The following is a 24756-nucleotide window of genomic DNA, read 5'->3' as shown; positions in this document are numbered from 1 at the left end:
TCGAAAACAATGTGTATATTTCGTAACCAACGCTGGATGAAGAACTCTTTGTTAATGCTCTTTTTCGTGTAAAAGCCAAGTTTTTTACTTAACGAATAATCGGAACGAACCAGAATTATTGGAAGCTACTTCCCATTTTCATCGTGAAATAAAAGTAACTAGACAAATTACCAGGCCAAATACGACGAATATACATAATAAAGGACAACTGACAGATTGAAACCTGATGGGTGAAAATTTAAGATTACGCCCGCCTTCGAGGAGCGTCTGCAAGAAAAAAATTGTTCGGGGCAAACTGCGACGCGGAAACCATGTGATAAATCAGGCGAAGGGTTTTATTCAAATCGCACGAGTGTTTCCATTATGCGGGAAAATAACAGCGGTAGAAGTCGAATGTCGGGTTGGTATCTGCGAGAGGGCGGCTGAATGCACAAATATGCGGAGGTGGATCTGGTCAACGATGCCCGATTTGTGAAACGAAAACGCAACATAAAGACCAATGTGTGTCGAGAGCTGTCTTGTAAAACTCGTAATAAAATGTTAAAGAGATTCACGGATAATTACAAATTTAGTTTTAATTGTTTCATATTTTATTAACTCCACGTTATATATATAAATAATGATTAATATTAATTATTATTAATAATCAAATCTAAGTATAAAATGTTTCATAACTCAATGTCAATTATTTTGTGACAAATTATTTGTATTATAAATGTAATACAAATGATATGTGTAGTATAAATCTAAAATATGCGGTACATATTATTAATTAAAAAATCATATTAAGAGAACACACTCAAATTTATTGAAATCTAATAAAATTTTTAAATATTTCATATTTTAACAACACAACGTCATTTATTTTGAGACAAATTATTTGTATTATAAATGTAATACAAGTACTATGTGTAGTATAAATCTAAAATAAGTGGTAAATATTGTTAATTAAAAGATCATATTAATTAATAAAATTATTAATTTAATATTTTAACAACTCAACATCATTTATTTTTTAACATGTTATTTGTATCACATATGTTATACAATTGATGCTTGTAATGTAAATCTAAAATAAGTGATTTTTTAACAAGTTATTTGTATCAGATATGTAATACAATTGATACTACATGAAATCTAATATAATTATTAAATATTTCATATTTTAACAAACCAACGTCATTTATTTTATGACAAATTATTTGTATTATAAATGTAATACAAGTGATACTTGTAATATAAGTCTAAAATAAGTGATAAATACTCAATTTTTTGAAATCTAATAAAAGTATTATATTTATTTATTTTGTGACGTTATTTGTATCAGAAATATAATACAAGTGCTATTTGTAATATAAATTTAAAATAAGAAATAAATATTTTCACCTTACCTTATATGACCTTAAAATTACCTTCAAAAGGTAATCTTAAGGTCACATACTTAGATTCCTTGAAATCAAATAAAAATATTATAACAAATTCTTTATAATCCCCTAATTATTACAAATTTCTAATTATTAATAACCAAATTTGCCTTTCGCAAAAATAATTCAAACATTTTTATTTAAAGGTTGGTTTTTCATCATTAAATTCATTAAGAGTTGTTTCTATTAACTGGATTGAATATAAAACAAAAATTTCAAGTTTTTAGTGTAATGTTAACAGAACTAGTTCACTTCAATAATTGGAAATATTGGAATCGTGAAGCAGTTTTCTGGAGTGGGTTTCCGCATTTTATTAATTATTTCTCTTATTGGATTGTCGGCGGAACGGAAGTGGAGACACAGTGCCACCGTGCAGTGCATAGATACAGCTGGTCCCACAACGCGTAACTCTATTGGGATATGAAAGCCATTTGTATTACTTAGACTAACGATAAAGCTGCGGCTCGGGATAGCTTCACAATTTTCACCAGTATTAAACATGATTTGTGACAGTGGCTCGCAGTTATACCAGCCAGTTACTGCTCATCGGAAGCAGAGGCCGTTATTAAAAAGATTGCGACCGTGCAAAAACTTTTATGAGGCGGTCCGTTGCCGACGCCGCACACTGCGCAACTCGCATGCATACTTTATGCGACTGCATACAGGTTGAATTATTAGCGCCATAAATTGTGCAGGAGAAAAATTCAATAGGATATTTCGTGAAAAATGTTGATCGAAACATTGCAAAATTCATACTGGTATAAATACAACAATAATATTAGTAATAAAAATGTCAAAATTTAAATATTACAAAATTAAAATTTCTGTTTTAAAACTAATGAAATGAAATATCATTAAAATTATCCTCTTATCATTTTCAGCAGAGATATTTTATATTTTTGTAACTTTTGAAATGTCGTATATATGGATGTTTAGAAATTTGAAAGTTTGAAAATTTGAAAATTCGAAAAATTTGTAAGCTTCAAATTAAAATTAGAAATTTATAAGTAACTTTGAAAGTTTCTAACATTGTAAGTTTCAAAGTCTGTAAATAAATTTGTAAATTTTAAGTTTTGAAATGGTAAATTTGTAAATAAATTAATGTTTGTAAATTCATAAATTTCGTAAATTCGTAAATTCGCAAATTAAATTCGTAAATTCGTGAATTCGTGAATTCGTAAATTCGTAAATTCGTAAATTCGTAAATTCGTAAATTCGTGAATTCGTAAATTCGTAAATACGTAAATTCGTAAATTCGTAAATTCGTAAATTCGTAAATTCGTAAATTCGTAAATTCGTAAATTCGTAAATTCGTAAATTCGTAAATTCGTAAATTCGTAAATTCGTAAATTCGTAAATTCGTAAATTCGTAAATTCGTAAATTCGTAAATTCGTAAATTCGTAAATTCGTAAATTCGTAAATTCGTAAATTCGTAAATTCGTAAATTCGTAAATTCGTAAATTCGTAAATTCGTAAATTCGTAAATTCGTAAATTCGTAAATTCGTAAATTCGTAAATTCGTAAATTCGTAAATTCGTAAATTCGTAAATTCGTAAATTCGTAAATTCGTAAATTCGTAAATTCGTAAATTCGTAAATTCGTAAATTCGTAAATTCGTAAATTCGTAAATTCGTAAATTCGTAAATTCGTAAATTCGTAAATTCGTAAATTCGTAAATTCGTAAATTCGTAAATTCGTAAATTCGTAAATTCGTAAATTCGTAAATTCGTAAATTCGTAAATTCGTAAATTCGTAAATTCGTAAATTCGTAAATTCGTAAATTCGTAAATTCGTAAATTCGTAAATTCGTAAATTCGTAAATTCGTAAATTCGTAAATTCGTAAATTCGTAAATTCGTAAATTCGTAAATTCGTAAATTCGTAAATTCGTAAATTCGTAAATTCGTAAATTCGTAAATTCGTAAATTCGTAAATTCGTAAATTCGTAAATTCGTAAATTCGTAAATTCGTAAATTCGTAAATTCGTAAATTCGTAAATTCGTAAATTCGTAAATTCGTAAATTCGTAAATTCGTAAATTCGTAAATTCGTAAATTCGTAAATTCGTAAATTCGTAAATTCGTAAATTCGTAAATTCGTAAATTCGTAAATTCGTAAATTCGTAAATTCGTAAATTCGTAAATTCGTAAATTCGTAAATTCGTAAATTCGTAAATTCGTAAATTCGTAAATTCGTAAATTCGTAAATTCGTAAATTCGTAAATTCGTAAATTCGTAAATTCGTAAATTCGTAAATTCGTAAATTCGTAAATTCGTAAATTCGTAAATTCGTAAATTCGTAAATTCGTAAATTCGTAAATTCGTAAATTCGTAAATTCGTAAATTCGTAAATTCGTAAATTCGTAAATTCGTAAATTCGTAAATTCGTAAATTCGTAAATTCGTAAATTCGTAAATTCGTAAATTCGTAAATTCGTAAATTCGTAAATTCGTAAATTCGTAAATTCGTAAATTCGTAAATTCGTAAATTCGTAAATTCGTAAATTCGTTAATTCGTTAATTCGTAAATTGGTAAATTAATGAATGAATTAATAATGAAAAAAATAATTATGACATCTTTAATTAAACAAAAAAAATAGCAGTTTAATCTACATATCAAAAAAGTATACACATCTTTATTTATACATTAAAAAATTCAGCTGTGAAATGAGGAGAAAGCATAAAAAGTTAATATAAAAAATTTATTTGATTAATTTTTCGGAACACAAATTAAAATAAAAGATTTGAAGAAGTTGATACCTTGCAAATATTTTTAATGAACATACAAGAAAAAATTGAAATTGATGAATGAAACCTTCATTTGGAAAAAAAATAACTCATATAGTATAATTAAAAGTGTCATTCGTTTTTTAAAATAACGCATAAAAAATAACCTAAATCCGGTAATTGTGGAAAGATTATGAAAATAGGTAACACTAAATTTATAAACTAGTGTGTGTAAAAGCAATTTGTTATAATTAAATATAAGAACGGCGATTTCCAGTGCAGACATTTTTCATCCAAACATGCATGTATGTGTGCCGTAATTATAACTTATGTAATAAGCTTCCGGTTTCACCAAAATGAACTAAACAGTTCGCGTATAATTTCCAGGCCATTCCGGTATTAGGGATTATGCTAATTGAGTTCCACGTTGACCGTTACCAGTACTTATTTATAATTATTTGCGTTTAACACCTCACCAACCTGTATTAAAGTCTCACTTTATTGCAACTGAATCATTATTTACGGCCAATAACCGGCATCAATTCCTTTTATTGCCACCGCTTCTAATCTTTGCCTCTCGTTATTTTAATTTATCGGCAGTAATGAAATCTCGGATTTGGCTATTTCACTTTTATTACTTTTCAATAGATATTTAATAGTCAGTTTTAATATTATTATGTTCCGGTTTGTCATAAATGTAGGCCAATATTATATATTATAATGGATAATTTGTATTGTCGTAGGATTTTTCAATAAAATTTATTATCAAAACTTAACATTTATGGTTATTGAATAATAATAAAGAACTTAATACACTAAATCTTATCGTATATTTAAGTTCTTTTTTAAAAAATAATAAATGAAAAAGATGACATTTTTATTAGACGTTAAAAGTGTTCCATTCACCATCAATTTAAATGAACTAACCCGTTATTGCGAAAGGGTGAGCTTTGTCAATGAAAAATTGCATGAGAGTTGGCTTATTGTATCCAGAATTATATAAATTATGACAATTTAATCTGTACTCCCGTATTAGTTCTTTTGAGCGATCGAGACGCTCATACAATCTAAAATCCAATTAAGTCGGTGGGCGACGTGGAGGCGTAGCTCGGCTCAATTGGGCTTGAGATTCTAAAGATAACAATTGCAGACACGATCGGAAACTTTTATTAATGAAATGTACTCCCATTCCCTTCCTCTTACACAATATCAACTTTGTGTTTTATTTACCATTAAATTTAAATTTCAAATTGGCACCGACTTTGGTTCAGATTTTCTCTAATGTTTTTCTCATTTAACCAGCGCCACTTCGAATTTAAGCGCGTCCATGCTTCTATCCTATTAGCGGGTTCATCCACGAAGTAAATTCATTGCTTTTGTTGACATTCTAAAAATTCCTGGTCGGTTTGCTCACTGATAACAGCCATTTATTTCTTTGGATAAAAAATTGTATTTAGTATTTTAATTTATCTAAAAATGGTTTGAAAATCTATCTGACTTAGACTAAATATGTCAAACTGTCAAAATTTCTCATAATTGATTCCTGGAAATGAGATTTTATTTAAATTTAAATATTTATTAATTTTTAACTAAAAAGCCCAACTTAACCAAAAAAAAGTTTCACCAATAATCAATAATACAATATACAATGTAAAAAATGTAAAAAAAAAATATTTTTCAGCCAGTATTAATTAATTTTTTTTAAATAAATCTTAAAAGGTGCATTGAAATGTTACATATTATTTCTTGAGTTAATTCTCAAAAATAGAATTCCATATTTGCAAGTTAAAATTCAAAATAATGTTGTAAGTTTACCTAAAATACTTACAAATACAAAATATTTAAAAGCCTGTCGTAATTAAAATTTTCTTTTTCAAGTTACATTTTCTTTCCCTTAAATTAAATTTCATAATTGATTTCTTTTATGAAACTGGTAATAAATAATTGAATTTTCGGTAATTTATTATCATTTACTCTAAAGTACATTTCTAATATAATTCTAATCTATTATTTAGTTTAGTTTACCTAGAATATTTTTTACAATTGTTTAAAAAATATTTTTCAGCTTGTTTAGTTTTTCAATTTCATATAATTTCATAATTTAATTTTTTGTAATTTATTAACATTTATTTCAAAACTTTTGTAAATCCAAATCAGCATTACTGACTTAACAAGTTAAAATTAAAAAAAAAGTAAAAAAATCTTTTACAATGTAAAAAATTGTTTTATTTATTTCCAAAGTGTGAAATGAAAAGTGAAATTCTGTAATATATATATATATATATATATATATATATATATATATGGTATTATAATTTAATTTTTCAAAATACAGGTTTCTTTTTTCACATTCGGTTTCATCATTGACTTATTTTATGAAATTTTATTTTTTATCATAAAATTACCGTTACTTGAATAAATTTCTAGTAACATCATTCTATATTAACATTAAAATTCCAATAAGTTTACCTAAAATGTTTTATAATATAAAAAATAGTAATTAAATTAATATTAATAATATATTTTTTAAGAAACCAAAGCACCCTTAAATAAACTGAACCAGATAATATGTTATAAATTAAAGCAAATAATTTGATAATTAAGTATTCGCATATGAATCAGCCAGTCAGTAATATTTACTTTGTGCCGAATTACACAAGTAAACAAAATCAACAATATGTTTTATTTAAGAGACAGTGATCCGAAACAGTGAAAGGAGCTTCGCGATAATTCGGCAATAAAAATTCAGCCGGTAGATGTTCCCAAAAAGTTACAATGTGTTATATAGATATATCAGATTTAATGTCGCTATTGTTTCCTGCAGTGTATCGGCATTAGTTTGTGAAAATAATGCATCCAGAGGTTTAGCGTGGGCAATTTATTGCAGCAATATCTGATCCCCGAATGGACTTTGGTTGTGCTCGACCGGCTACAATGACCGAACTTGGACACTTTACGCGTCCAACTTTCGTTATGGACACCAATTGGAAACTGTTTATGCAATCGGTGTCCCTTGATTTTCCGCCTATTTCAGTTTCCGGAGCGATCCTATGATATATACTGCGATACAGGCCTGCTCCTCCTGTTTTATTGCACGTTTTCTCGATCCGTTTGTCCCCCAGGTTTTTGTTGCTCGCGAACTTTCGACGGATTTTCGTGGTTGTTTCAGGGAGGGTTGGGAAACGGTAAACGGCTCCGTTCTACGCATAAATTGTCGATTGTTATTTTATGTTCGCTCAGGTAATTGTTATAAGGTGTGATTGAATTTAATGTAACAAGTTGTTTTTTACAAATCCACAATATCCTGCCCCCCTTATTTAATGGCTTCTCTGATTGAATCGGACACGATTACAATGAATAAAAAAAAGGACCTTCGATTTTCCTAAATCACGCAGTAAATGTCGACATAAAATTTTAACAATCTAGCACGATTAGTCTGAGACCCGGTTATTGGGAGTACAGTTTGGAAACTTTTCAATTTTCCCAACGAATAGAAGGCGAAAATATGTAAAATTTATTTTAACACTTCATTCAGATGATGAACATAAAGAACTTTTCCAATTCGAAGAAGTCGTCAACTCTCACAAAAACTTTAATGCCGGAAAAGTCGCATAGTGCAAATAATATTTTATTAAAAGAGGACTTTTTTACTATGTAATCCTATTACGTTAATTGAATAGGTGGGCACTGAATTATAATTGAAATGCAAATATGAGTTACAGGTTTTAATACTTCAAATATGATACAGGGTATAATATAATTTAGCATAAAATTTATTGAGAATATAAAATTAAATTTTCAATATTGTTAAATTATATTGAAAAATTTTAATGCCTTTATATTGTTTAAATTATTATTTTATATCGTATTTAAATTTACTATTGTTATTTTATTAATAATATATATTATATTATATACACTAGTAGCCATAAGTATAGCAACTTATTGAAATATATTTAAAAATGAGCTGTATTTGAGTTAGATGCCAGTATTTAAAATATATTGTCTTTTTTATTATTATTGCATGCAACTGGTCAATCTAATTTTATTCATTCTAATTACCAAGACCGAGAGAAACAAGTAAGCTTATATGGCTAAATAAATTAACAGAAAGTAGAGCAACTTTTTTAAAATTCAAATAATTTTTGTCCTGGTTATTATGTAAAAAAATGTATTGTATATTGAAAATTAACTTCCTTTTATTAATTTAACAATTACATAGTTAAAAAATAAAAAATAAATAAAGTGTTTAATATTACTGATGATTATTTGTTTTGGGATGGCAAAAAGTAGAACAACTTATGACTATTTAGTTTTATTACTACAAATACTCTATTTTTTACTTAATTCTATACTAATATTTTATTATGAATAACTTTCAAACACTTTCCTCATGGAAAGTAACAGATGGTCAATATTTTGCCATATTTTGCCAGGACTTTTGCAGAACCGTGAATAAATCTTACTGATTACTGTACTCTTTGTGTCTTATTTTGTTGTCCACTATCTTCCAGTTTTCAATGAAGTTTAGATCGGGAAATTGACATGGCAAGTTCATAACATTAATTTTTCCCCTTAAAAGCCACTGCTTCAAATATTATAAATATATAATAAGTGTGCTTCGTGTCATTATCTTGTTGAAAATAAAGTTTTAGTGGCATATTTTTATCTGAATACGGTATCATGTTGTTCCTCAATATTTCTTTATATTTAAAACTCTATGCAAAGGAGAAGGCCCATTCCAAATCCCGAAAAGTCCCATACCATTACCGACTTGTCGCCTTGTTTAACAGTGAGTATGGTAAACTTTGGATTAAACTTTTCATGAATAGGTTGCCTTACATATAAAATCCCATCACTTCTAACCAGATTAAACTTGATTTAAATCACTCCAGATCGCTCGTTTCCAATCATTTATATTCAAGTGTAAATGGGACCTGGTAAATTCAACTCCGGCTCGTCTGTTCTTCTTGAAGAAACATTAATTCCAAGTTGTGTCTCAACGAGGTACTGTATTAACTCAGTTTACTTTTGTCTATACTCTAAAACTAAAAATTATTGTGGATTTTGTAGAGATTAGTGACATTTAGTAAAAATTGAGCTAACAGAATTATTTTTAGTACAAGAAATATTCACCGATCTGTTGGTATGCAGAGTGTTTATAATTGGTATAAATTATAATAGATTTGCATATACAGGACGGTATCAATTTGTATATTTTTAAAGTTACTCTACTTTCTGCCAATACTGTACGTAATATTCTATAAAATAAATATATACTAGTTTTTATAATATAGTGATAATAATAGTGTTTAATCTTGAAAATGTGTAACAAAATAAATACACAATTTATTCTGACAATTTCTCAGAAAATGTCAAGAGAAATAATAATAGTTTTCTCAACATTCGTGGATTCTCTCATCTCAATATAATTCCAACACATAAACTCTAAACACGCAAAAGGCTTACGCATTCGAAATAGACAGCTGATTTTATTAGCATCTATTTATCTTATTCCTAAACATAAATTTTGCTTTTTATCTATTAGTTCGACATAAATAATGGCGTTAAGGATGTAACATGAAGATTAATAGTTTTTCTCGTACGCCCACACAATATTTTTTTGCCTGATGATTATTCCTCACATTTGAACAAAACGATAAATAATAGTTGGTCATTTTTGTTCCCAGACTCATTTAATCTTTTTCTTGGTCATATTTGTTATCGTTCATTTGTTTTAGCTATTAAATTCAATTTTTTCCATTAAGATATTGATAAGATAGAATTTAGTCACTCCACCTGTGAAAATTGTTTTAAATAATTAATTCAAAAACAAACAAAAAACGCAGGAGTTTCAAAATTTTACGTAGAATTCTAAATTAAAAGCAGTATGTCAATGTTACTTTTAGTATCAGTCAGATTAATATCTACAAAAATAAAACATATTTAAGTTTCAGGTTGAAAAAAACATTTACATCTTATAGTATTTTCAATAATAAAAAATATTAGATTTCTCCATTTCACATGACGACGAAGCAATGTCGCACAGACAAAAACAAGTTTTCATCGCAGGGAGAAAACTAGGAAACGTATCGCGTCCATAACTCGGATAAAATCCATATTTATGATGGCACGCAGACCCACTATCTTTATGTGACACACACACAGGTTTCATTTTTAAATTTTCACGATTTAATATTATTTTTAGCCGACATTAAAGAGTTTACAACGGACGTGCTCAGAAATGGTAACAGGTCGGACACATCATAAAATATTTTCCAATTTTAAATCAATGGTTCGCAATACATGACAGACAAACGTTTAGAACTTATTATCGACGAAATCGGTTTTCCCCTAAAAATTATTGTGTCTGAGTAACTTTTATGTTGCCGTTGTTAAAATTATATTTTCTCATATTGCGATGGTATGGTTTTATTGAGTGCTCCAAGTTATTTTATGAACGTTTAATATTTCGTACGGTGTATTTTTATTCGTAAATTACTTCTATAAAAATCTCCTATTTATATAAAGGTTGTAAAACTGAATTATTTAGGTACATGTTAATAAATAATATAAAATCATATATGACCTTACATATCTGGACTGCTGGATGGTATGTTTCTTTTTGCTGATAGATTAATATTGTTATAATCCCGGTCACTACTGAATATACATGTTTATAAAACAAAACTGGGTTTTTATACACACTAATTTAACTGTACAATTTAAATACTAAGAACATTAAAACGTAAAAAATAAATAATATTCGCAATAAAAAGTAAATTTAAGTAATGTATTTGGATTTTTAAGATTTTTCTTATTATTAATAAGACCTAATTAAAAAATCACATTGTATAACAATAACAAATTAATTAAATTAATATATTTTAAAATTAATTTTACAGTCAATAAATTAAACAAGATAAAAGAGCATAATTCCTGCTAGTAACTATAAATTTCTAGTTATGCATATCCAGTTAAAGATTTAAAAATTGTTTAATTACAGTTGGGACGATCGGGAATGGCAAAACGGGCACACGAAATCACCATATAATTCGCGATATTGCGCCAAGCGCAAAACCGGAAAGTCTGTTCATTAGACATTAATTTCATTTTAATCTGAGAATGTGCAAATTGAAAATTATTCAGGTGAAGTGGAGGAGCAGCTCGGAAACCGTAATGGCTGCCAGAAGTTGGCACGGATCCCTGCCACCACCCTTCCACTGGCCACCGGACTAATTGAAAAGTCCCACTGTCAACCCTCCTACATTGTGATATACCGCAACGAATTTTTGGCCAAGAAGAAAATAGTGGATTACCGAATTATAAAGAAAAATCTCTGAAATTATGTCTAGTATTAGGAAACTTCGATTCACATTATTTTTTAAAAAAATTATAATAATTAAATTTAATTAAAATATTCAAATTAATAATCAAGTCTAAATAAAATTACCCAATGTGCACATTATTGTCATAATTTTAGCACAATTGATAATTTCAAATTGAAATTTACGTTAATAATATTTTATTACCCTAGTGGTTAATTGATGTTTAACTATTAACATTCATATAATAATAAACATACACAAAAGTACAGCATATCAATTGAATTTCAATTATGTCAACATTCAAATTGGAAAATGTATCAATTTGCAACAAACATTTACTTTTGTTTTTAGTTATTGTACATATGTATGTTATTAAATTTAAATATTAAAAATGTAATTTAACAATAACAAGTTTATATGTCTATTAGATTTATATTTTATTTTCCTTTATTTATTACAAACAACATTTATAAAAAAAATTATCAAAATATAAATATTACATAAATATTTAAATATTAACAAATAGTTTAATAATATAATATCAGCTTTTCTTTATTAAAATAAATTTAATCTTAATTAAAGTATTTTGATTTTTTTAGTTAACAACTTTTTATATAATAATCCATAATAAAAATATTTTTACGAATATAAATAACACGTTAAAAAAATAGAACCACTGTTCAATTTTATATTTATTCTTTTAAAATTTAAATAAAAAAAAAACACTATTTTAAAATTTATATATTTACTATTACAAATTCTGACTTTAATTAATTTTATTAAATTATTTTTAATATTTTACTTTCCTTTAAATTTAATTATTATAACATTTATAAAAAATCTTCCAAAATATATTATTATAATATATTACTTAAAAAGTTTAATAAAATATCGCTATTTCAAATTTTAAATAAACATTTTAATTAAAAAATCTAAATTTAAATAAAATAATGAACTATAATTTTTTTTTGGCACATTAAAAAAGCTTTTTTTAACTAACATATTTTCTTTAATTGAATATCTTTATATGGTATATGATCCGCATAATATAAAATATTTTTAGAAATCTAAAACACTTTTTTAAAATAAAATATATTTTCCATCATTTAAGTAAAATAAATACTAATTTAAAATTTTATATTAGGTAGTTAATTTTTATTTTATTATAATAATGATAATTATTATTTATATAAAAATTCGTTTGAAGTAAGAAAAAATGTATATAATATTTTAAAAATCTAATAAATATTTTGCTTTTATAAAATTTAATTATTAAAACATTTATAAAAAATCTCTCAAAATATAAATATTATTTACAAAAAATATTAATAATAATCGTTAATTCAATTATTAAATAAAGAGGATCATAAATTATCAATAAAATGTTTTTGGTTAATATAAAATAGTTTTTCTATACTAAAATAAATTTCATACTTAACTGATTTTATAATGGAATACTTTTTATATAGTAGTAATATTATTATGATTTATATTTTTACAAATATAAATCATAATTGATTGTTGATAGTATCAAAACTGGTAATTTTTTGTAATTTAAATATTTATTCATTTAAAATTATCTGCTCTGATAACTTTTTAAATATTTCATTAATTTTGTAATAATTATAATGTTTCTTAATGTTATTATTAATTTATAAAACATAAAGGAAAGCATAATAGTTTAATTAAATTTCAAAATTACTTTTCCTATTTTAACTATTAAAAAATTTATACTAATATAAATATTATAACTGTTTAAATAAAAGGATTCCTAATTACTAATAAAACTTAATTAATATGAAAACAGTTTTCCTTTACTAGAACATTTTTTAACAGAATATTTCCAGATCAGATTGGTAAAAATTGACTTAGTGATCAGAATTATTTTTTGTATATGTGACATTTTCTAAAATATAATTTCTATAAAAGCTTACTTTTGGTAGTTTGAAAGAACTATTTTATTTATTTATGGTTTTCATAGAAAAATTTATTAAATATTAAATTAAAACTATGTTCAATTAATAAATTATAAAATTTGTAGTAGTCATAAATGCCGTGAAATAACTATTAGTCAAATAAATGTGATTTTTTTTGAAAGGTTCTTCCGTTGATGGCGTAATTTAAAAGTTTATATGGGCCAGTTCCGTAATGTGAAAGGGCGTAATGATAATTTCGTGGCGGTTCTTATAAGCTTAGTAAGATATTCCGTCGGTGGTACACTGTTAATTTATGGCATGTGTTCTGTAATAGAGACAGCAATTTCGCAAGAACGTGTGGACAGTCGCCAGGAAAGCTTTGCCCGCGGTAATTACAATGGATGTGCGGCGACATAAATACACTGGAAACTTTTTGAGCTCGCGTATATTTTACTTTGAAACACTCAACGTTACACGATTGTGTCGCACCTAGACGAGAATTTAATATGTTTCAAGGGTCGTGTTTCACTTCAAATGAATTTTCGACGTCGATAATTTCTAGTTGTGCAGTTTTATTTTATTTCCCCCCAAATAGGAACCGAACAAACAAACAAACAAAACGAAAAAAATAGGCAATAATGAACGTCATTTCTGTCCAACTGAACCCAAATAACAACATTCGGCACAAACGATAAAACTCATTACTGTTATCGTCATCACGCAACATAAATAATTTTGATGGTTTTATTTGAAAATAGATGCCGGATGCAACAATTCACTGTCAACGATTATATCTGCATAAATTATTTTTGACCTAATGATTTTGTTGCGGATATTTAAAACCGAAATTCAATTATGTAATTCGTATGAACACACAATCGAACGTCGAAACATTAAAAATAATTTAATATTTTAAACTAAACTGCGCATTAAAAACAAAAAAAAAACGACTGATATTTTAAAATTACGGGGAATTTTTTCGGGAACGTACATTTTGCATAATTCGTCGGGAACGGTAAATCCTCGTGTGCGTGCAAAAATAGCCGGAATTCAATTTAGTTCACTCGGCGCAATCATAATTTTTATTTTCGCGTAGAGTAGAACTAATGACAAATTTTCGCCGGGCGAATTTCAATTATTATTAGGATAAAGATACGTTCTGTCGGGGCATACGTGCTTAAAATTTCTTACAGCGCTATGTACGGTTAGATATTAGCCAAATCTGCACGTCTTGTAGTTCGCCCATGGCTCGGTCTGCCCCTTAAATCTCGCGATTTACCCGCCCAATACGTGAGCGGAGAATAGGTGAAAGGATACAATATGTCGCGGCGTACATTTTAAAATCTCTTCGACGTCTTCCTCTTCTTCCTCTTCCTCACACACTCACATGGAAGTGGACTAGAATATCTAATCAATTTTTAAATTACCTTTCATTTTTTCAAATGTATATAATATTAAAGTAACTTTTTGAAATTTTAAATTATACTACAACTATACTCTTAATATATTAAAACTAATATTCTCTATAATCTGTAACATATATTAGTCTGACTAGTAACTAACTAGTAACATTAATTTTGAATGGAATTTTAATAATATATAAGTAACAATTACATTAATACCTTGTATAATACTCTTTTTGTTTCATAATTTTGACAAATCCTATTTCTTTCAGGTTGGTTTTAATTTAAGAGGCGATAACAATAGATTTTTTTGGACACTCAGATTATCATCCAATTATCATTTTCTTACTTACCTAATGTTTTTCAAAATTTATTAAATTAAGTTACTTAAGCTTAAAGGTTAAAATTAACATTTAAACTTAATCAATAATTTCATATTTATTTTAATTTACAAAAGACGGCTTTAAGAAATTATAATTAAAAAATTCAAATATAAAAATTGACAATTTATATTTATTTTTCTAAAAAATTGAATGCAGCCTATTAAATTAACAAAATAACAAAAAATAAAAAAATATTAAAGCGTTTAAAATTTATACATTTTACAAAACTAAACATATAAAGTTATACATAACAATAATAATAAAATTATTAATTTAGATTTAGAAAATTTAAAAAATTAAACAAAAATCAAAAATTAAATATAAATTTATAAAATTTTAAAAATTTTTCTTAGAAAATTAAATATAAAAAATTAAAAAATAGAAATTTAAATTTATACAATTAAAAAAATAAATTAAAAAGTTAAATATAACATATTCAGTTAAATAAAAGAAATAAAATTATTATATTAACTTTAGAAAATTTAATAAATTTGATCATTAAACAAAAAAAATTAAAATACTAATTAAAATTTCAAAAAATTAAAATTTAGCAATTAAATTTAAAAATTATTAATAAAATTTGAAAAATTAAGCTTAAAATTAAAACTATCAAATTTAATGAGAAAAAAAAAAATAAAAAATGTCATTTAAATTTATATATGGATTTTAAAAAATATATCCTATTATTTTAAATTTATTATTATTACATTAAATTTAAAAAATTTGTACATTAAATTAAAAAAATAAAATCAATTGAAATTTGTAAAATTTCAAAAAGTTAAAATTTAACAATTAAACTTAAAAATTATTAATATAAATTTTAAAAATTAAGCTTAAAAATAAAATTTAAATGTAAAATAATAGAAATTTATATATGTATTTTAAAACAATATAACCTATTATTTTAAATTTATTAAATTTAAAAAAGTGTCATATAATACAAATTTAAAAAACAAAAAATTATTATTCACTTATTCTTCTCAAACTTGATTTAATTTTTCTTGCAGTGTATGATATTTACTTTATTATTATTATTATTGTAACGACCATTATTAAATATAATATATAATTTATAATGTAATTATAACCACAACTGTATGTCGTTTAAATTCAACTTGAAAGCTCACATTGTATATAAATGTAATATTAACGTTAATAAAACTTGAACCAACAATAAGTAATTGATCCCCACACAATTTTGTTAATTCCTATTCAAATGGAACGACATAAATTGCACGCCCCACAAAAACCCGAAACGCTCTGTTGTTTTAGTGATTAACCCGTCTCTAAAGAAGGGGTATTAAGTATTAATTATTATTTTAGATAACTGCATAAGTTGAATAACAATGGCGGCAAACAATGGCACGTAAAGAGCAAGAGTAAGTACCGAGTCAGTGAAGAGCATTGTTGTCGTAATGATCGGACTGGATGGAGCGTGATGGGCGGACCTTTGAAATTTAATACATTTCGTTAATGATGTGATGCAGTATACGACCGATGTTACCTTTTCAAAGAAAGCACTCCTTGAATCTTGAGTAACGGTCCAAAATAATAATAACAAAGGGTAAAAGTTGTCAAAGGCAAAGATGCTGTGTTATAGATATACATAATTACAATTAATTTTTACATGTAAAGGCAGCCAGCACATGTCACTCATAAACAAAATATTTCATAGTAATAGTTTTATATTAATACATTTATTAATATAAATCATTATTTAATCACAATTATATATTGAAAACATTTTTTATTTATGATATAGATAAATAGAAATTTAATATTAAAGTGGAGAAAAAAATTCCATGTATAATTTATTCAAATTAGAATAATTGTAATTTTCAATTGTTGAAAAACACTCATAAATTATAGCTTTTATAATTAAAAATAATTAGCAGATAACTAAAGGAAACATTCTACACGTACCGCCTGTAATTATTTTATCTAAGAACCTAATCATTCTGACATTATCACTTTGTAATATATAAAAACTGCAATTTTAGCACAAGTCATTCTAATCATTAATGTCACAAGATGAAGGTGTTCATTTTATTTGTTGTTATTTCTTTGGGTAATTACAGATCATATTAAATAACAATTTATTTATAATATTTTATTAATTAGGTTTCTGTGAAGAATGCAACGAATTAATAACGAAATCTGGAAGAGTTTGTGTCTGTAACTCAACATATTGTGACACTCTGAAACCAATTAACGTTCCCCAAGGAGGTTACCAAGTTTTGTCAACTAGCTCTTCAAAATTAGTCACAGCAACAACTATTTGAAGTAAAATTAATTTTAAGTAACTACTCAATTTGTTCATAATTTTTTTTATTTAGAATAATAACACGTCTACCTCCAAAAATGTTCTAACCATAAATTACGATATGAAGCAACAAACTGTGATTGGTTTTGGTGGAGCCTTCACCGATTCCACCGGCATCAATATAAAGTCGTTGCCACAAAAGACACAAACCCATCTATTGGACAGTATTTTCAGTGAAAAGGGGGCCCAATACAGTATTTGCAGGGTACCAATAGGTGGTACAGACTTCTCTACTAGAGGTTACACCTATGACGATGAACACGAAGATGACATCGATTTGCAATACTTTGCCTTGCAACCAGAGGACTACAAATACAAAGTATTTTATTTTAGTTAGGTATATTAATTAATAATTAAAATAAATTTTACAGATTCCGTATATTCAAAAAGCACTACAATTAACCAACAATTCTTTAAAACTGTTTGGATCTCCTTGGAACGCACCCCTGTGGATGAAAACGAATAATAAGTTTTCTGGAGTTGGATTTCTTAAAGATCAGTATTATCAAGTTTGGGCCAATTATTTTTTGAAGTTTTTTGAATCATACGCCAAAGAAGGAATACAATTCTGGGGCGTTACAACACAAAATGAGCCTTTTGATGGGTTTATTCCAAATTTCCTTAGTAAAGTCAATGCTATGGGATTTACTGTGAGACAAACGGTAATAGATATATGCGTTAGTCAATTTTATATATTAGCACTTATTTCCGTAGAACAAATGGGTCGGCCAACACTTGGGCCCAACTATAAGAAACTCCAATTTCAGCAATTTGAAGATTATGTTATTTGACGACAACAGACAGACTTTAATCAGTTTTCCTTTGGTAATATGTACATCTTAATTAAAGAACATGTCCAAAGTTGAAAAACCATTTTTTCTAGACACTTAATAATGACGAAGTACTTAAATATGCTGACGGAGTGGCCATTCACTGGTACGCAGATTTTGTGTTGCCTGATTCATTATTGAAGAACACTAGGACGGATAAAAAAGATTTATTTTTAATAAACACTGAAGCTTGTAACGGTAACTAAATAAAACAATCGAACTGACTTTAATTAATTACACATTTTTAGGATATCTATCCAGCACAGGTATTGAGAAAGCAGTGGATTTAGGTAGTTGGTCGAGAGCTGAAATATATTTAAATAGCATTTTTAATGTAAGTAAGAATTACAGGAAACGCATCAACGTAAAACAAATTTTGGTTTAGGATTTTCAATATGGAGCTGGAGGATGGTTAGATTGGAACATTGTACTTAACGAACAAGGTGGACCCACATACGTTTCGAATTTTGTAGACGCTTCCATCATTGTCAAAAATTCTACTGGAGAATTTTTTAAGCAACCAATGCATTATATTATGGCTCATTTTTCCGAATACATCATTCTTGATTCTGTGAAAATTCACACTACAAAATTGAAGAATCTAAGGACAATGGCGTTTTTAAGGCCTGATAATTTAACGGCAGTTATTATTTATAATCCGTAAGTATTGTGTGTAGATAACAGTAATGTATGTTCATGGTTACGATGCATATGACAATTGTCTTTATTTACAAATATCTACAAACCAATTTACAATCTTTAATTATACTGATATATTATTTAAATGCATGGAATTTTTTATTTCTTTTTTATAACTTATTTTTTTCAGGGACAGTTCAGATACGAATGTTCAGATTGATACTAAATATGGTTCCATCGTAATTGACGTGGAAGCTCATTCTTTAAACACCGTTCTTTTTTAATACTAATATGGTGTGCATGTTTTCACGTAACATAAAAATTGAAAAATTAATATAATTTTATAAAAATTACGTTTTTTATTTTTCTTTCTTATTAACTTTTTACTTTATAAGATTTTGTTCCATTTAATTCTCAGTCCATTATTTACTAGCGGTCTGTCACTTATTGAAATAATTTACTGTATATGTATATGTTGTAGGAAAAATTTAATTCAGTGTTGTCAATATCGGGAGAAGTCAGTAAAGATTGTTAAGAGTGGCTTAATAAATCTATTGTTTCCAGAATAATTATTTTATTTTATTTTATTTTATTTTATTTTATTTTATTTTATTTTATTTTATTTTATTTTATTTTATTTTATTTTATTTTATTTTATTTTATTTTATTTTATTTTATTTTATTTTATTTTATTTTATTTTATTTTATTTTATTTTATTTTATTTTATTTTATTTTATTTTATTTTATTTTATTTTATTTTATTTTATTTTATTTTATTTTATTTTATTTTATTTTATTTTATTTTATTTTATTTTATTTTATTTTATTTTATTTTATTTTATTTTATTTTATTTTATTTTATTTTATTTTATTTTATTTATTTTATTTTATTTTATTTTATTTTATTTTATTTTATTTTATTTTATTTTATTTTATTTTATTTTATTTTATTTTATTTTATTTTATTTTTTAATTTAATTGATAAAATTTGACATTTTAAACATATACATATTTTTTAAATCTATAAACTAAGTTGCTAATTCTACTAGTAATTATTACTATCTAAAACGAAATTGAATAATTTTAAACAGAATCGATATTTGAATTTCGATTTGAAGTTTAAAAATGACATACAATACAAAATAAATATAAATTTTTAAAATTTACTTAAATAGTTATCCAACACTATTTGTATATTACTGGTATAAAAAGAGGCTCCTACTAATTATTGAAAAGTTTCAATAATAATTAATATCTAAAATATAATGTACAACTCCCTACGCTATCTAGTGGCAAGTTATCTAAACTGCATATTCCCTTACAAAAGTAATTGATTTTAGTAAGGAATTTATGAGTTTTAAGTGTGTTCATTTATAATCAGGGAATTAACTTTTTCTTTATAAGATTTCTTCTTTATAACTACATAAAATAGAGTTTAGAAATTTATAATATAAATCTATAGTCAATAAAGTATTTTCCAAATAAATTTCAGAGATGTCGTTGTGTGAGACACCGCCTTCGCGTTGACAGTTCATTGATGTCAAATTGATGTATTTACATTAGCAATGTTTATTTAATAACTAATTTGTTAATTTTGATATTATTTGGGCGGTGAATTGAAGAGGTAAATATACTACCATTACTTTTAATTACTTAGGTTACTACATACATTTATTTGCAGTAATCGCCAAAAATGTCGCACAACATGAGTCAGAACGAGCGGAAGATCGCAGAAAAGTTAATTATCCTCAATGATAGGGGAATTGGGATGCTGACGAGGATATACAACATCAAGAAAGCCTGTGGAGATGCCAAGTCTAAACCTGCGTTCTTGTCGGACAAAAATCTCGAATCCTCCATTAAAAATATAGTTCGAAGATTCCCACAAACTGATGCAAAAAGCTTGACCTCCATTCATAACTTGAAAAATGAAATTATCAAGTCACTATCTCTGTACTATTACACTTTTGTGGATCTTCTTGACTTCAAAGATCATGTGTGCGAGTTGCTTACAAGCATGGATGTGTTCCAAGTGGACTTGGACATTGGTACTAACTTTGAACTCACCAAAAACTATTTGGATTTAGTCACCACTTATGTGTGTCTTATGGTTCTTTTATCCAGAGTGGAGGATCGAAAAGCAGTTTTGGGTTTGTTTAATGCTGCCTATGAAATTGTTCATGGATCAGCAGATGCCAGTTTTCCACGCCTGGGAATTATGATAATGGAGTATGATGTACCCTTTAAGAAACTGTGTGAAGAATTTGTACCACATGGTAAACTGTTGACTTCAGCTTTGCAATCATTGATGCAAGTGTTTTTACCCAGAAATGTAACAGCTGATCAGTGGCGTTCAGACTTGAAACTAAGCTTGGTGGGAAACCCAGGTCAATTATTAAAACCTGTTACTGTAGACAGAATGTCCTGTGAATTTTTGTCATTAGACACAATGGAGAGATGGATTATATTTGGAATTTTACTAGTTCATCCATGTTTACAAAATGAAGGTTTCAATAAATTGTTTACAAATGCACTGGAATCATCGTGGGTCATTCCATTGTTCAGGGATGAAGTTGTTCACATCCATCACTATATTACATCATTTTTTGACACAATCAAAGGATACAGTAAGAGAATCACTGAAGTGAAGGAGTGTTTTACACATGCAGTACAAAAAGCAGGTTATTGTCATAGAGAAAGAAGAAAATTCTTGAGGACAGCTCTAAAAGAATTGGGTTTAATTTTTATGGATCAGCCTGGGTTGTTGGGACCTAAGGCATTAATGGTATTCATTGGACTGTGTTATGCCAGGGATGAAGTATTGTGGTTATTAAGACATAATGATAATCCTCCTCAACACAAAACTAAAGGAAAATCAACTGAAGATCTTGTAGATAGACATCTGCCAGAGCTACTCTTCCACATGGAAGATTTGAGAGTGTTGGTAAGAAAGTACAGCCAAGTCATGCAGAGGTATTATGTGCAATATTTGTCTCAACATGATGCAATTTTGCTAAAAGAAAGCATGCAAAAATTACAAAATTACCCAGAAGATGAAGGTATAATTTTATCATCTTTGTGTAGTACTATAGCCAACTTGTCAGTTAAACAAGTTGAGGATAATGAAACATTCAATTTCTTTGCATTCCGTTTAGACTGGTTCAGATTGCAAGCCTTTATGTCCACTGCCAAATCTCCTGTGAGACTAATTGATAACAGGAATCTTGCCCAGTTTTTAGATAAAGTACAATTCCACACCAAAATGGTTGACAATTTAGATGAAATGTTGAAAGATACATCAGATTTATCCATATTCTGCTTCTACAATAGAATATTTGAAGATCAATTCCACATGTGCTTAGAATTTCCTGCGCAAAATCGGTACATTGTTGCCTTCCCATCTATATGTAGCCATTTCCAACAGTGCACTCATGAGCTGTGCCCAGAGGAGAGACATCACATTAGAGAAAGAAGTTTATCAGTGGTGAACATGTTCTTGGATGAAATGGCCAAAGAGGCCAAGAACATCATAACAGCAATCTGTGACGCCCAATGCAAAATGAGTGACAGGCTTTTACCTAAAAATTGTGCAGTTCTCATATCACAACAGATGAACAGGAAAAAGAAAGAAAAGAGTAAGAAGAATGTAATTGAGTTTGAGAAGCCAGGATCAGAGAGTTACCGAAAGACCAGGGAAAATTTGACCACAATGGACAAACTTCACATGGCTCTTACTGAATTATGTTATGCAATAAACTACTTTTCCAATATTAATGTCTGGGAATATACTTTTGCTCCAAGGGAATATCTGCATCAACACCTGGAAACAAGATTCGCAAAAGCCTTGGTAGGAATGGTGATGTACAATCAAGATACTAATGAAATTGCCAAACCATCTGAACTGTTGGTTTGTGTAAGGTCTTACATGAACGTTCTTCAGACTGTCGAAAACTATGTTCACATTGATATTACTAGAGTGTTTAATAACTGTTTGTTACAGCAAACTCAGCCAATGGATACTCATGGCGAAAAAACGATTGCCTCGATTTACACGCAGTGGTACTCTGAAGTTTTGCTTAGAAGAGTCAGTGCTGGTAACATCGTGTTTTCTATGAATCAAAGATCTTTTGTCAGTCTTACAGGGGAGGGATCAATTCCTTTCAATCCTGAAGAGTACTCTGACATAAACGAGCTGCGGGCTTTGGCTGAGTTGATTGGCCCATACGGTATGAAGCAATTAAGTGAGACTTTAATGTGGCACATAGCCAGCCAAGTAATTGAACTAAAAAAGCTGGCTGAAGTTAACAAAGAGACATTACTGAGGCTCAGAACAAACTTCGACAAGCCGGAAATCATGAAAGAAGAATTCAAAAAACTTTCAAACGTAGAGAATGTGTTACAAAGGATGACTATTGTTGGCGTTATTCTAAGCTTCAGACAGTTGGCGCAGTCAAGTTTAACTGACGTGTTGGAACAAAGGATTCCTTTCTTGGTAAGTTCAATTTTGGACTTCAGACACCACTTGCCAAGTGGGGATCCAATGAAAATTGTCAGTGAGATGACGTCAGCTGCTGGATTACCTTGCAAAGTGGATCCATCGTTGTTGGCTGCCTTGAAACATCAAAAGCCTGAACCCGATGCGGATGAACACTTACTCGTTTGTTTGCTTATGGTTTTTGTGGCTGTATCAATTCCAAAACTGGCAAAATCCGAAAATTCCTTCTACAGAGCTTCGCTGGAAGGTCATACGAACAATATTCACTGCATGGCTTTGGCTGTTAACAATATTTTTGGGGCTTTGTTCACTTTGTGTGGTCAAAGTGATATTGAGGACAGAATGAAAGAGTTCCTGGCCTTGGCTTCCTCAAGTTTGCTTCGTTTAGGACAAGAGGCTGATAAAGAAGCAATAAGAAACAGGGACAGTGTGTACCTCTTGTTGGATCAAATTGTACAAGACTCACCATTCCTCACTATGGATTTGTTAGAATCATGTTTCCCATATGCTCTTATTCGTAATGCTTATCATGATGTATATAAACAAGAGCAGAATTTGTAAATTTGTGCCAATTATTATTTATGCACTGAAACTTTTAGTTTATATTATTTAATTGCAATTTTTATTATTTAATATTAATTAACTGATATTTATTTAGTCATATGTATACTAGTATAAGCCTATTAATTGTTACAAATTTTAAGAAAAGATAGACTAAGCAAATAGATACTGTACGCCTCTTTGATAATTCATTTTATCAATAAAATTTTATATCTTGTATATGTAATTCGTGTATTCTTTCACCTTACCTTTATATTAGTTTGGTCATTTGATTGATGAGGGATGATAATGAGAAACATAAATTAGAAATATTTTATGAAAAATGTATGACTTTATTATATATTACAGTTGACAAAAACACATTCAATATTCACAATGTAATAATAATAAAAAGCCATTCTGAACATACAATGACTCTTGTACATGTTTCAAGCCACATGCACAGTAAATTGGTCAACATTGTTGGATTGTACCTACTAACAACAAATTGAAACTATTGCTTAGTATTAGAATTTTTAATAATTTGATGCAGTATTAAAATCTATTAAATTAATAATAAGAATAAACTAAAGTATTATTAAAATAAGTAGTCGGGGTTTGGGTAAAAATATATTATTTTCAAAGTAAATTTATTGGGAAAAAACACTTCGATTGTCATCTGCTTAAATACATTATTTTTGCTTTAATTAACAAATTTTTGTACCCTTGGTGGTTGGATATATTGCCATG

General features: G+C 27.4%; 2 protein-coding genes across 2 annotated transcripts; both read left to right on the top strand.

Annotated features, from left to right (window-relative positions):
* Positions 1-17520: 17520 nt before the first annotated feature.
* Positions 17521-19295, top strand: LOC109608627 (putative glucosylceramidase 4). Its single transcript, XM_049964771.1, has 7 exons — positions 17521-17820; positions 17873-18163; positions 18216-18326; positions 18385-18529; positions 18580-18665; positions 18717-18991; positions 19161-19295. Exons 1-7 carry the CDS (start codon positions 17563-17565, stop codon positions 19252-19254), a joined length of 1260 nt encoding a protein of 419 aa, XP_049820728.1. The 5' UTR covers positions 17521-17562; the 3' UTR covers positions 19255-19295.
* Positions 19296-20502: 1207 nt separating this feature from the next.
* On the top strand, positions 20503-24253 carry LOC109608686 (membrane-associated protein Hem). Its single transcript, XM_020025206.2, has 2 exons — positions 20503-20595; positions 20653-24253. Exon 2 carries the CDS (start codon positions 20665-20667, stop codon positions 24025-24027), a length of 3363 nt encoding a protein of 1120 aa, XP_019880765.2. The 5' UTR covers positions 20503-20595; positions 20653-20664; the 3' UTR covers positions 24028-24253.
* The last annotated feature ends 503 nt before the right edge of the window (positions 24254-24756 follow it).

The sequence above is a fragment of the Aethina tumida genome, chromosome 3 (genome assembly GCF_024364675.1).
Source record: "Aethina tumida isolate Nest 87 chromosome 3, icAetTumi1.1, whole genome shotgun sequence".
Taxonomy (NCBI): Eukaryota; Metazoa; Arthropoda; class Insecta; order Coleoptera; family Nitidulidae; genus Aethina; species Aethina tumida.
Note: the sequence above shows the minus strand (reverse complement) of the source record. Positions and strands in the feature narration are given on the sequence as shown.